The following is a 13324-nucleotide window of genomic DNA, read 5'->3' on the forward strand; positions in this document are numbered from 1 at the left end:
TGATCTGAAACCTTATTTTTTTACATAAGTCTGACTAATTCAAAAAATAGTGTCAAACCCGACCATCCCATTTATTTTCTGATTGACCAGTAAATTATTGCCTTTATAGTAGTTAATGTTACATTTGTTGGGTATAACATTGTTTTGGTTGGCTGCATACATCTTTATATGCTTGAATATGTCATATAATTAAATAAGTTCATCCTTATATATTATATTGCACTTTTTTTTTTTATTTTTTTTTATATATATTTATATTTATCGATATATGGTTATTTATATTGAACTCTTATAAAATTAAATAGCATTTCTGAAATCCCTTAATCAATTGGTCTACCTGAACTCGAAATGTGTGGGTCAAGAACAAACATTTTCTGACCAAAATCTTAAATGTACCAAGCTGACAAATGACCTGAACCTGAACATTTTCAACCCCAACCCTTCCTAATCAACCTGGTTGTCAGTTCTACTTCTAGTGCATTGTTTAAATATATAAACATCTTCAGTTAAAATTTTGAACTGAAATTCTTATCCCCTAAGATAACTGGTAGGCTATACAGTGAATTTTTACAAGTTTGCTGGCTGACAAGGTATTGTATTAATGGCTTTCTAACTGCTTTCTCTGTTGCTCTTGTTAGAGTTGGTGGAACATTTCCGTTCCTTTTGTAGCACAACATCATCTGATAGATCTGGCTTGTCTATAACTCCTTTGCTACTCCAAGCCTTACAAAGGATTCCAACCGTTACTGAGTCACATTCTCGCCAAATAGTTCCATTATTTTTGAAATTTCTGGGCTACAGTGATGAAAACCCGCGGTGAGTGCTGATTTTTTTTTTAATTTTTTATTTTATTTAATTTTTTTTAAATTTTTTTTTTATTAAATGATTAGATCTGGGCTAGTCATTTTATGGCGTGGCTTGGAGAATTGTACTAATTGTCTGTTATATATGTGCCTCTGTTGTAGGTTGGAATCGTTTGATTCACTTGCTTGTGCTGGTAAGGATTGGAAAGTTGTACTCATGGAGTGGCTTAACCTTTTTAAGTTGATGAAGAATCCCAGGTCATTTTACTGCAGTCAACTATTGAAAGAAGTCTTGGTGAATAGGTTTGTAAATATATATATATGTATATGTTTATATGTCTGTTTTCCCTCTGTATTGTTGTGATTGGAATATGACGGGAGTGAGGTTTCCAGGTTGCTTGATAATAATGATGTTGAGATACAAATAAGGGTTTTGGATTGTCTCTTAAATTGGAAGGATAGGTTCTTGCTCCCTTATGAGAAGCATCTGAAGAATCTTGTCAGTTCAAAATGTTTGAGAGAAGAAATTGCTACTTGGAGTTTATCTGAAGACTCTAATTTGGTTGAAGAAGAGCACAGAGCCCAACTTGTCCCATTAGTTATTCGATTGCTGATGCCAAAAGTTAGAAGCCTTAAGACACTTGCCTCAAGAAAGGTGAGATGGTTTAGTGGTTGATTGCTTTTTTGTCCAATTGAATTGCTAACTTAACATTTTTTTGTTTCCTTATCATACAGCATGCAAGTGTGAGCAATCGAAAGGCTGTGCTGGGATTCATTGCTGAATTCACTGTTGCTGAGCTTCCTCTTTTCTTTCAACTATTGTTGAAGTCTTTGCAAATTACTGATCTTAATAATGAAGAAATAGAAAGTTGTGCTTGGGTTTCAGAGAAATGCAATTTGGATGGATTTGAATTGCCAACTTTATTGAATTTATTCTCTGTGGAAAGAATAATTGCCATTCCCTTAAAAAAGAGATTTGGGTTTTTACACGTGGTTGAAGAAATTTTTAGTATTTTTGATGCTTCACGTGTCAGCCCATTTCTCGATCTTCTCTTGGGTTGTGTTGTCCGTATTCTCGACAGCTGTGCTTCAAGTATTCTGAATAAAAGTCCTAAGCAACCTGCTCAACTTGATGATTCATCCGATATTAACTTGCAAGAAAGTAGAAAGGAAGCTATGAACCATGTATGGGTACAATTTACTACATAATTTACTGCTTTAATTTGTTTGTGATAAATGTTACATATTTACATATGCGTGTCTTTGGTGAGGCTGGAAAAGTAGATCTGGGCTTGGTTAGGTTCAGTAGGCAAGTATAATAGTGTCACTTGTCTTTTTGCTAAAAAATATGTAACTCACCAGTGATTATTATTGAAAATGGCTTTAATCTGTAGTATTACACTTACATATATACTTTGGATAAGCAGAAAATTTGCTGTAATCACTGATCATATTTGTGAATATATGTACAGACCAGCTCGGCGGTCAAGCAATTTAAAGATATGAGATCATTATGCCTGAAGATCATTTCTTCCATTCTTAATAATTACGAGGACCATGATTTTGGCTCTACATTTTGGGATATATTCTTCAGGGCAGTGAAGCCTTTAGTACGTGGATTCAAGCAGGAGGGCTCAAGTAGCGAAAAGCCAAGCTCTTTGTTCTTTTGCTTTCTTGCAATGAGCCAGAGTCAGAGACTTGTTTCTCTTTTATGCAGAGAAAAGAACCTAATTCCAGATATCTTTTCAATCTTATCTGTTCCAACTGCTTCTGAAGCCATAATTTATAGCGTTCTCAAGTTCACTGAGAACCTTCTAACTGTTAAAGATGAGCTTGGGATTGATGGATATGTTATTGATGACGTTTTTTGTTCAAACCTTGATGGTCTTATTGACAGCCTGCATCATCTATTTCATTCATTCACTGAGAAAAAAAGGTATATTATTTTATATGTGCTCGTTATGTTTCTACATAGCTCTCTAATTGAAGTGAAGATTAATTATTTGTGTTTTTGATTTCTGTTTGTCTGTTTTCTATCAAGATTTACTCAGCAATTCAGCATAATGTTTCTTGATGGTTCTTCAAGCATTAAAATATAATTGATGAGTGAAGACGTTTCTTCTTTCTATTCTTTAGCCTTCTTCACTTTTATTCTTCTTGGTTAGCTACAAGGTCACTTAGGTTAGGAATATTGACAACCCTCTATGTTTCATTAACTGAGAGGGTGAGGAAGTGGGACTGTAAATACTTTCTGTATTGGAAGGCATGTTTTATTGAAGCTGTGAAATCTAGTAGGTAAAACTTTGCCTACTAAAAGACCTTTGACTCCAAATCTAGGTATTTTTGTAATTGATGGAATTTTCTTATCTATTAATTTATTAAAGAAGTGCATAGAACCATGTACAAAAAGAGGATGAGGTGTCCTTGTAAAGTAACTGCAAAAACCATAACTGGAAAGCATCCCATTTTCTTCTAATCTCCCTTTAATATAATTGTGAAAGGCTTTCGCTGTTTTTGCCCATTTTGAAGCCACCTTCACGGTTATTCATCTTACATTAGCTACAAGGTTATTTACTTGACAATTATTTTACTGATTTTTTTTTTTATTTTATATTTATTAGATATTTACTTATTCAATTTGATTATTAGTTTTATTACTGATTAAAGTTTGTTTTTACTGATTGTCATTGGTTTGATATTACCAAGTTGCTATCATCTTAACTATAAAAAGTTTTATTGTTCTAGTTGCTTGGCATCTATAATTGTTTCGTTTGTTCTACTCATTTTTTTTTAATTCAATTATTGTCATATTATCTTTCCTATCAAACCCTCCAACCACACATATGTACACATTTTCACTCTCTTTCTTTATCTTACACCTACGACTTTTTTTACATTCTCTGACTCTCTTACTTTAACTTACACCCACACACCCTTTTACCTTCTCTCTTACTTTGTTTTACAGCCACCTATCTTTTACACCCTCTCTTACTTTTTCTACACCCACTCATCTCTTTCATAGTTCTCTTACACCACATATCTACAGTTAATTAGCGGAAAATTGAGAGATATTGTTAATTTTTCGTTAAAGTAATTACATAAATACTACATTGACTCTCATTATATCTACTTTTATATTAATAGAACCCATGAGGTAGAGGATCGTTGTGAAGCTCCAAGTCTCAAACATAGGACATAGATAGTATTTGATAATATCCTAGTGTATTTGGATATTATCTAATATTATCTATCTAGTCGTTTTAAAGTGAAAATCCAGTCTCGTGTAATTTTGGTGCGAATGATGATGATTATTTTGGCAAATATCTATTTCTCACTCTATATATATAAAGAATAACAATTACTTCCTCCGTTTATTTGTTTTTACCGGATTTACTTTTTATATTTGTTACTACCTCCGATAACTTTTAGTTGCAACTTTGGAATATTTTATATCTCACAAATAATACCCCAAAGTTGCAACTAAAAGTTAACGGAGGTAGAATTTATTTGGTGAAGAGAATAGGGCCTCATTGGATTATCTAACGCTTTTAATTTGGCGCTATGCTAGTAGTCTTTATTTCTCCGGTTGACGCTCGTGCCTTCACTACTCATTCCCTCGTCATTTGCTTTAAATCATTTTTCAGTCTCTATTTCATCATTTCTTCAGTGGATCTTGTTTATTTTTACCTTATAGTTTCTGCCAATTTTACTTTTGGGCAGTCAATCAATCAATCAAAGCCTTAATCCCATAAGTGGGCAATGAATGCCAAATTTACATTCTGGGCAGTGATTTTTTTTTGCCTGTATCGTTTTGTGGGTTTCATCCGTCTTTTTTGCAGGAAGTTGCTAAAACATCCTGGGGAAACTTTGCTGAGAGTTCTGAAATTGCTATCAAAGTTCATAAATGATCAATCAGGAGCAAGAAAGTTTGTGGATATCTTGCTTTTGCTTGCGTCAGATGGCATAAAAAATTCTGGTAGGGTCCTATTCCCTTTCCAATAAGAGTTCATTTTGTTTAGTTCTTTTTTCTGAAGTAATTTGTTTTGTTTTTTTTGTTAGATTTGTGTATGGAAGCTTTGCAGATCCTCGGGGATATAGTTTCAGTATTACGAAGTGAAGCTAACACTAAAATCTTGAAGGCTGTATCTCCCATTCTTATATCTGCTGAAAGGGGTGTTCGGTCGTCAATCTGTAATCTTTTGGGTGCTCTTGCTGAGAATGATTCATCCATTCGCTCTATGGTAATTGTCTTATGTTCTTAGAATTTCCTTTTTTATGGTTGCTAGGATTTTTCAAATTTTTTTACTTTTTTTTCTATTAGGGTGGGTCATGTCTTTTCCTTGATAATTTCTCTTGTATTTGCAGGTTAATCTCGTTTGTGAATTAAATGCCACCACTTCTGCAATGGAATTGGATGACCTTGACTTTGATATTATCATCAACGCTTATGACAGAATTACAGCAGATTACTTCTTCGGTGTTAGTGAGGATCAAGCTATAGTGATATTATCCCACTGTATTTATGACATCAAATCTGATGAGTTAATTTTAAGACAATGTGCGTATAAGTCACTCCTCTCATTTGTTGAATTCTCTGCTCTAATAACTGGGGAAGAAGTAAAGAACCAGGATGTTCCTGCACGAACAATGGCAATTGATGACCCTTATTGGACTGATAATCACATTCAGCATATTGTAAATAAATTCCTTTTGAAGCACATGGGAGATGCAATGACTAAAATAACAACTATGCAAAAGGTAGGCATCTTTTGAAACTCTATTCATTACTGGTATTATAGTGATTTATTCATATACTGGATTCTCAAGGTCACATTGATTGTTGGGTATGATTCTAGGAATGGATTGATTTGTTACATGAGATGGTCCTGAAGCTTTCAGGAATTCCAAATCTTGGAAGTTTAAAGCTCCTTTGCAGTGAAGATGCTGAAGTAGACTTCTTTAACAACATCATTCATTTACAGGTATCGATTACTATCGAGTCTCAAGGGTTCTTTTTTTGTTCACCAGGGTTTTTTTTTGGTTAAATTTCTGCACAATGAGGGTACACCCGAATTTAAATACATTTTATTATAATTTCGACAACAAAACCTAAGTCTTATTCTTTTATTCCCTAAAAGTTGAGGTAGGCTGCATGAATCAAGAATCAATTTTCCGTGCTCATACACATATACTTTTTCCTTCATTTTCTTCTATCTTTTGCCATGCTCTTGAAAACCCACTTTCATCATTACATTTCTAGCTGGGAACATATCATTTAGATGGCTGCGATCCAGTTGATGACTTGACGTGGGTCTTTTGCGTTTGGATCAAGTCTATTGTGGTCTGCTCTAAGTTTAGTTTTTTGTTTTCAAGATTAGGTTACAGCAGATGACTATCTGTGAAGAATGCCATTTTTCTTAAGATGACTTGGAAAATAATTATAATTTGTAATCAATCGATTTGTTTCTTATCCAATTAAGAAGCTCCCTTTTCCTTTCAATAAACCATAAGCTCCTTTCATTGCTTAGACATAGGTTGACAACTTAGATTATGATGCAACAAAGTTAAGTTATGGCTTCAATATTAAGTTCAAATTCTCTTTTGTTTAGTTTTTATTATGTGAACTTTTATTTTGGAGTACATAACTTTTGAACCATAAATTTATGCTTCCTCCATTCTCTTTTACTCGCAACGTTTTGACTTTCACGATTGCCAATGCATGATTTCAAACTTTAAATATATAATTATGAAACTAAATAATCTCAAGATTTGATAATGTGAAGGTATAACACGAGACAAATCTAACTAAATCCCACATGACTCTATTTTGCCCAACATCTAAATCAACAAAAGTGGTTTAACTTTTGAGTATTTTTAAAACTAAGTTATAGCTAGCTTATTATTTTGATTTATTTCAGATAAGATAAATTAGTAAGAATTGCGCTTTCATATGGTAAGATTTATACGTTAAAGCATTAATTAAACAAGTATCAAATTAATTTGAACATGCCGTGTTCTACTTTGACGGAATAAATGAACCATGAGACCGAATGATTTCCTTTTAGGTATGGACTTATCAGTTATCTATTTATTACCATTCTTTTGGACTTAACTTCTGTTCACACCTATGTTTTTGTTAAAATACATGTAAATACTTGACAAACTCCAATCACATCTACTTCTTTATTATATAACAGTATAAAACCCATTCAGTACTTATCACCTTAAAATTTGTAAAGTGATAATTGTTCAAATTAATGTGGGATGGCTGGACTAATATATATTTTGGTTAATTGGGGATGTGTATTCATATTAGTTTGTAGCCATCTATATTCATATCATTTATGAGTTAGGTCATTTCGAGTCGGCCCATGTGTTGGACCTCTTTTGATCTGAGTCTATCTTTAGGTAATTTCGGGTAATGATTAAATTTCTGAATATAATTGGGTTAAAATCAGGTCTGGAATTGAACCTTTAGTGTCAGGTTACTCAGGATTCTTCTTAACTCCTTCCATCTAAGTCTTTTTTTAGGATGCTCACCCGGTTCACTGGAGCTTAGCTCCGACTACATCCGGATTTGACCCGGGTCACCTAGTTTATAGTGGGTGAGTCTCTCAATAAGAGTTTTTGCATACGGTGAGGCTCGAACCTGAGACCTCCCTTAAGCGACATCAAGTTGTTTATCACTTGAGCCAACTCTGATTGGTTTTTTCTATCCAAGTCATCTTTGGCCTTTCTCAGCATTTTACTTAATGGAAAGTGGATCTATAACATCTATTCCGTGCTTTCCCATATCCAACTTATAAAGTATAAAAGGTGGTCTATTCTTAACTCCCACTATCCAATTTGTATGGGATCTTCTTAGATTTGTTTTGATATATGCTTTCAAAATATCTTATTATCATAGGTTTACTATTTTTTTTAAAGATATTAATGGTATTAAATGTGCATTGAAAAACATGAAATCACCAACATTGCGATTAGGAAAGAGTGGCGGAATTTTTATATTCTGAATTAATTTATTAGAAGGGGTTATTATAAACTGGAGTTAGTGAAAATCAGAACCATCATCACTTAGTTGAGGTCTATGTTCACCGTACTCGGCTGAAATCCCAGAGTGTCTGTGTCGACATGACACAGACATGAAATTCTCGTCAGATTCGGCAGTGTGCACTCGGGCATTTCAGAGAGAGACTGAAACTCCATTGTTGCCGACTTGCCGCCTGCTTGATAGAGTGAAAGAGGGGAAGGTGAAAGGCGGGAGTAAGTGAAGATGGGTCATGGGCGGATATAGTGGGATAGCCGGCAACAATCTGTGGTTCTTGATAAATAAATGTTGTTCATCAATTTTTTTTTTTTTTTAAATTGAAGTGTTGACCCCATCATTTTCTATATTTTTCTTTGATAAGACACTTGTACAAATAACTGGAATCACGTGACTCTTTTTTGTTAATCCTAGCTGAGGTCATTCTTTTTTACACTTTAACTATTTGTAAAACTTATTTTTAGTTTTCAGTTTCCATTACTCCATTTTAAATTATTTTAAAATAATATTATATTCTAATTTCCCAGGTATTAGACAAAGAAAATGAAATATTTAAATATTTTGTAATGTATTTTTTTTTTTTTGCAAAAAATGAAAGTGTCGTGTCCCTGCACCCGTGTCCAAATATAGGATAGAGTCCCCTTGTCCAAATTTTTTTGAAATTGACGAATCGGACAGTTTGACACATGTCCGAGTCCAACACACGTACCCGAGTCCATGTAACATAGGTTGAGGTTACAGCTCACTTGCTGTGTATGGTGACAAGTTATTTTCCAGCCAGCTTTGGATCAAATGATGACCGGGTCAGGAAACATATGTTGAACTCCTAGTCATGCATGTCTAACATGTTAATTACTAATTAGAGTGTGTACTTAGAGAGGCGGAAGGCTAGGACTAGTATATAGGTTCTAAGTTCTGTTTGGCCTGTTCCATTCTGGCGATGCTCTCTTGTAACAAAGTTTTTTTTGGCAAGAGTGAATAATAGTTATATTCTCTAGTCAAATTGCTGGGAGGTCCATTCGCGCATGAAATCTCCAATCCTATTTTTTTTTTTTTTCTCCAAATTCCATCTTTTAGTTTCATTGTTGAAGTCTTGAAGATGGGAATGGAAAGAATTAAAATACAGTCCTTGAATTTTTTTTTTTCAAGTGCCCCAGTTTATATTATTTATGTGTGCTTTGTAGATCTGTTTCATAAATTTCTTTTTCTTAAAAAATGTCTCTTTAGAATTAGTCAACAGGATTTGTAATGAGATAGCAACTTTTGAAGGATGTTACCCATGTTGGAGACTTATTTTCCCTTAGAAATTGCGTAGTGTAAAGTGTTTTAGTTTGGGCATTCCTTTGGTACTAATTTGGGCTATCTGCAAAAGATTTTGGTTGCCCCAGGATATAAAGACGTAGGTTTGTTGAGACAGGGTCAAGAGTATCCTTTTCATTGGTGATTTGAAGTGACTGTTTGGACTTGATTGTTATTCCGCTCAAGTAGGGTGGGGAAGGGAGTGAGTTGAGAGGTTGTGTTCGGTAGCTTGGTGCTGTACTGGGACTGCCAGTAGTTTTTTGATTTGTATGCAAGTGATGACGGTAGTTTTTGGAGAAACAAGGATATCTGTGTTTGTATCTGAATGATTCATCATCAATGAAGTTCATGATCAGATAATACTGACAGTTTTTTTTTCTGTCATTTCTTTAGTCTCTGGATTTGTGCGACTCATTTGTCTATGTAGCTTCACCTTAGTAGTATGCTGCCTTAACTCTCCCTTATTGATCTTTGTCTGATGTTTCAGCTGGATTGGCTCAGTACTTTTTTGTACATTAGTTATTTGAGATTCCTGGTCCTGTTGTTTTGTGATTTCCTCAGTAATCAATTTCTCTTCAATTGGATAAAAGAAGGGTGCAGTGACGCAATTCATTCTAGATTATATGTTCCATATCTAAATTATGTTTATTAAAAGTATGAAAATTGCTTGTGTGTACTGCTGCAGTGCTGACTTATTTTTCCTCTTGCAGAAACATAGGAAAGCCAGAGCATTGTCACGCTTTAAAAATATTGTTGCCACTGGGCAGCTTTCCGAGGTTAGCTACATGTTGCAGTTTGCCTTTTCTTTTATACAGTTTTGGCCCTTTTGAGTTGTTGATTCATTTGCATTTTTCCTGTTCTCCAGTTCATGTTGAAGAAAGTGTTCATACCCCTCTTTTTCAGTATGTTGTATGACTTGCAAGCAGGAAAGGGGGAGCATATTAGAAGTGCTTGTCTTGATGCCATCGCTTCTATTTCTGGCCAATTGGGATGGAAATCATACTATGCTTTACTAATGAGATGTTTCAGGGATATGGAAAAAAAGCCCGATAGGGAAAAGGTCCTGTTACGACTTGTTTGCTCTATCCTTGACCAATTTCATTTTTCCGAGACCTATTCCTCACCTGACCTTCCAAGAAATGATTTAACAGAGAATGATCCTGAAGACAAAACTAATTCAGCTACTATACCCAAAGGTGCCAGTTATATGTTTTCTGCGACACAGGCCTGTCTTACTGGTACTGTGCTTCCAAAGTTGCAAAAACTGCTTGTTTCTGATCCACAGAAAGTGAATGTTAATATTAGTGTTGCCATCTTAAAAGTTTTAAAGAAACTTCCTGGTGACACCTTGGACACTCATCTTTCCAGTATTATTCATCGAATATCGAACTTCCTTAAAAATCGTCTCCAAAGCATTCGTGATGAAGCCAGATGTGCTTTGGTTGCATGTTTGAAGGAACTCGGATTTGAGTATCTTAAACTAGTAGTCAAGGCTTTGAGTGCGACTTTGAAACGAGGATTTGAGCTTCATGTTTTGGGATATACTATTAACTTCATCTTGTCAAAAGGCCTTCCAGATACTGTAGGTGGTATGTTAGACTTTTGTTTGGATGAGCTGCTTCGTGCAGTAGATAATGACATTTTTAGTGAGGTAGCTGAGCAAAAAGAGGTGGAAAAGGTTGCTTTTAAAATGAAAGAGACTAGAAAACAAATGTCTTTTGATACACTTAGGTTGATGGCCCAAAATGTGACTTTTAAATCCCATGGTTTGAAGCTGCTCTCTCCAGTAACTGCGCATATGCAGAAGCATTTGACACCAAAAGTAAAATTAAAATTGGAGAATATGTTGACTCACATTGCTGAAGGATTTGAAAGAAACTCCTCTGTTGAGCAGATTGATCTCTTTATCTTCATATATGGCCTAATTGATGATTGGCTTTCTGAGGATAAACGTAGAAGAGAAACTAAGTTAGTGGAAGAATTAAAAATAGAAAATCATGTTGAGGCAAGTAGTAAAATTGTTATGAAATGTTATGTTGGGACCGAACCACAGTGCTCATATCTTATTGCAGTCTTTGCTCTTCGACTTCTCCACAATCGTTTGAGAAATATTAAACTTCACAAGGGCAATGATCATCTGATCTCACTGTTGGATCCCTTTATTAAGCTTCTGACATCTTGCCTGAGTTCTAAGTATGAAGAGATAGTAGATGTTGCCCTCAAGTGTATATTCCCTTTGACAAGGCTGCCTCTTCCCTCCTTGGAATCTCAAGCGGACATAATAAAAGTGACATTATTGGGCATTGCGCAAAGTACTTCTAATGTAAATAGTCCTGTAATGCAGTCCTGTTTAAAATTATTGATTGCCCTGCTACAGGGCACCAAAATTACCCTTTCAGCTGATCAATTGCATTTATTGATCAAGTTTCCCCTTTTTGTTGACCTTGAAAATAACCCCTCTTTTGTTGCCTTGACACTTTTAAAGGCAATTGTGCGGCGCAAACTTGTTGTCCTTGAAATATATGATCTGATAAATCAAGTTGCAAAACTAATGGTAACCAGTCAAGAGGAAGCTGTCCGCAGAAAATGCAGTCAGATATTGTTACAATTCTTGCTTAACTATCAACTTTCTCAGAAACGAAGGCAGCAGCATCTTGATTTCCTTGTGATTCAACTAGGGTAAGATACCATATCATCCTTACTTAAGATGTAAAATGTAAAATTATTATTGTGTTCTCTTAGGCACATTGTTTTATGTAAATTTTGTTTAAAGGTATGAACATGCCACTGGGAGATCAGCTGTGTTGGATATGCTTAAGACATTTATTAAGAGATTTCCGGAGAGCGTAATTTGTGAGCAGTCAACGATCTTTTTTCTCACTTTGGTTCGTGCTTTGGCCAATGATCATGATAATCAAGTTCGCTCCTCAATTGGCATTGTTATAAAGCATCTTCTCGGGCGCATAAACTCAGAATCACTTAAGACCATTTTAAATATGTGTCTTACTTGGTATTTGGGGGAGCAACAACAGCTACGGAGCCTATCAGCACAGGTAATGATTTATATGATGGTAATATAGTTAATGTAATGTGTCTGACATTTTCGAAACACATTTCGTTCCTTATTCAACTCTTTTCCTCCTAAGCTTTCTGTAGTGGTGGGTAAGATCAGTTGGAGAAAGAATGGGTTTTTCGGCACTTAAAATTGGATGATTTTGTTCTTAATTAAAACTTCATGATTGTTCTCAAGAGACTTTATTAGTAGTTGCGTACTTATTTAAAATGGTTGGTGGGTGACTGGGTGGGTGGGTGTTTGTGATCAGAGCCTGTTGAATAATATCCTTTGCAGGCTATTTGTTCCCAGATATTATAGAAAATGGTTTTAATCAGGCTAGCTATAGCGGTTCTTGGTAGTCAAGCAGGTGATAAATTCTGTGCCTTTTAAAGGCATGCTTTTCAAGGCTAAGTTACCTGTGCTTATATGTGCCTCTTTTTGTCTATTGGTTTTCTCTTACTTGATTCTGGTGATGTTATTATGCTGATTCTACTAGGCTGCAATTTCTTTTTTTTTGGGGAATATATTATGCTTAAGGTTTTAGAGTTGATACGCAAAATGTTCTTACTGTCAGTGTTTATTTTGTCCAGGCCCTTGGATTTGTTGTTGAAGTGATGAAAAGAGGATTTCGGAAGCACATAAATGATGTACTGCCTGTTATGAAAATGACCGTGCAGTCTGCTATTGATGTGTTGAATGGTGGGCAGCTAAATCTGTCAGATCCGGAAACAATTCCCTTTTGGAAGGATGCATATTATTCTTTCATTTTGCTGGAGAAAATTCTTACACAGCTTCCAGAATTATTCTTTGTTGGGGATATTGATGTAAGTTTCTTGTTGTCAGCTCATAGTCCCTTTATCTTTTCGAAATCCAATTTAGACTTGAAAACATGTATGTAGATGTTTATAAATGAGACGTATAACTTAACATATGATATTATGAGTTTATGACAAGGTCTCCTGGGTAAGTTTTTTTTTTTTTTTTTTTTATATATATAGTATTGATCTTGCTTAGTGCTTAAATTTATCAGAGTTGGATGCTGCTGGTATATAGTTTTGACCTGAAATGTTTAAACTAGGTTGCTATTTAAAGAGAATTCATAACGTGGATACATATCTCAAT

The 13324-nt window shown here is 34.7% G+C and overlaps 1 protein-coding gene across 1 annotated transcript in view; it reads left to right on the plus strand.

Annotated features, from left to right (window-relative positions):
- LOC110714730 (small subunit processome component 20 homolog) overlaps positions 1-13324 on the plus strand; it is a 29764-nt gene that overhangs the window by 13809 nt on the left and 2631 nt on the right. Inside the window, exons 16-28 of the mRNA XM_021893268.1 lie at positions 639-816; positions 966-1106; positions 1197-1458; positions 1539-1988; positions 2276-2739; positions 4643-4779; positions 4863-5044; positions 5169-5561; positions 5660-5785; positions 9858-9923; positions 10013-11826; positions 11921-12200; positions 12793-13026. Coding sequence (XP_021748960.1) covers positions 639-816; positions 966-1106; positions 1197-1458; positions 1539-1988; positions 2276-2739; positions 4643-4779; positions 4863-5044; positions 5169-5561; positions 5660-5785; positions 9858-9923; positions 10013-11826; positions 11921-12200; positions 12793-13026 — 4727 coding nt within the window. The remainder of the gene's footprint in view (positions 1-638; positions 817-965; positions 1107-1196; positions 1459-1538; positions 1989-2275; positions 2740-4642; positions 4780-4862; positions 5045-5168; positions 5562-5659; positions 5786-9857; positions 9924-10012; positions 11827-11920; positions 12201-12792; positions 13027-13324) is intronic.

Source organism: Chenopodium quinoa, unplaced genomic scaffold, assembly GCF_001683475.1.
Source record: "Chenopodium quinoa cultivar QQ74 unplaced genomic scaffold, ASM168347v1, whole genome shotgun sequence".
In the NCBI taxonomy this organism is placed as follows: Eukaryota; Viridiplantae; Streptophyta; class Magnoliopsida; order Caryophyllales; family Amaranthaceae; genus Chenopodium; species Chenopodium quinoa.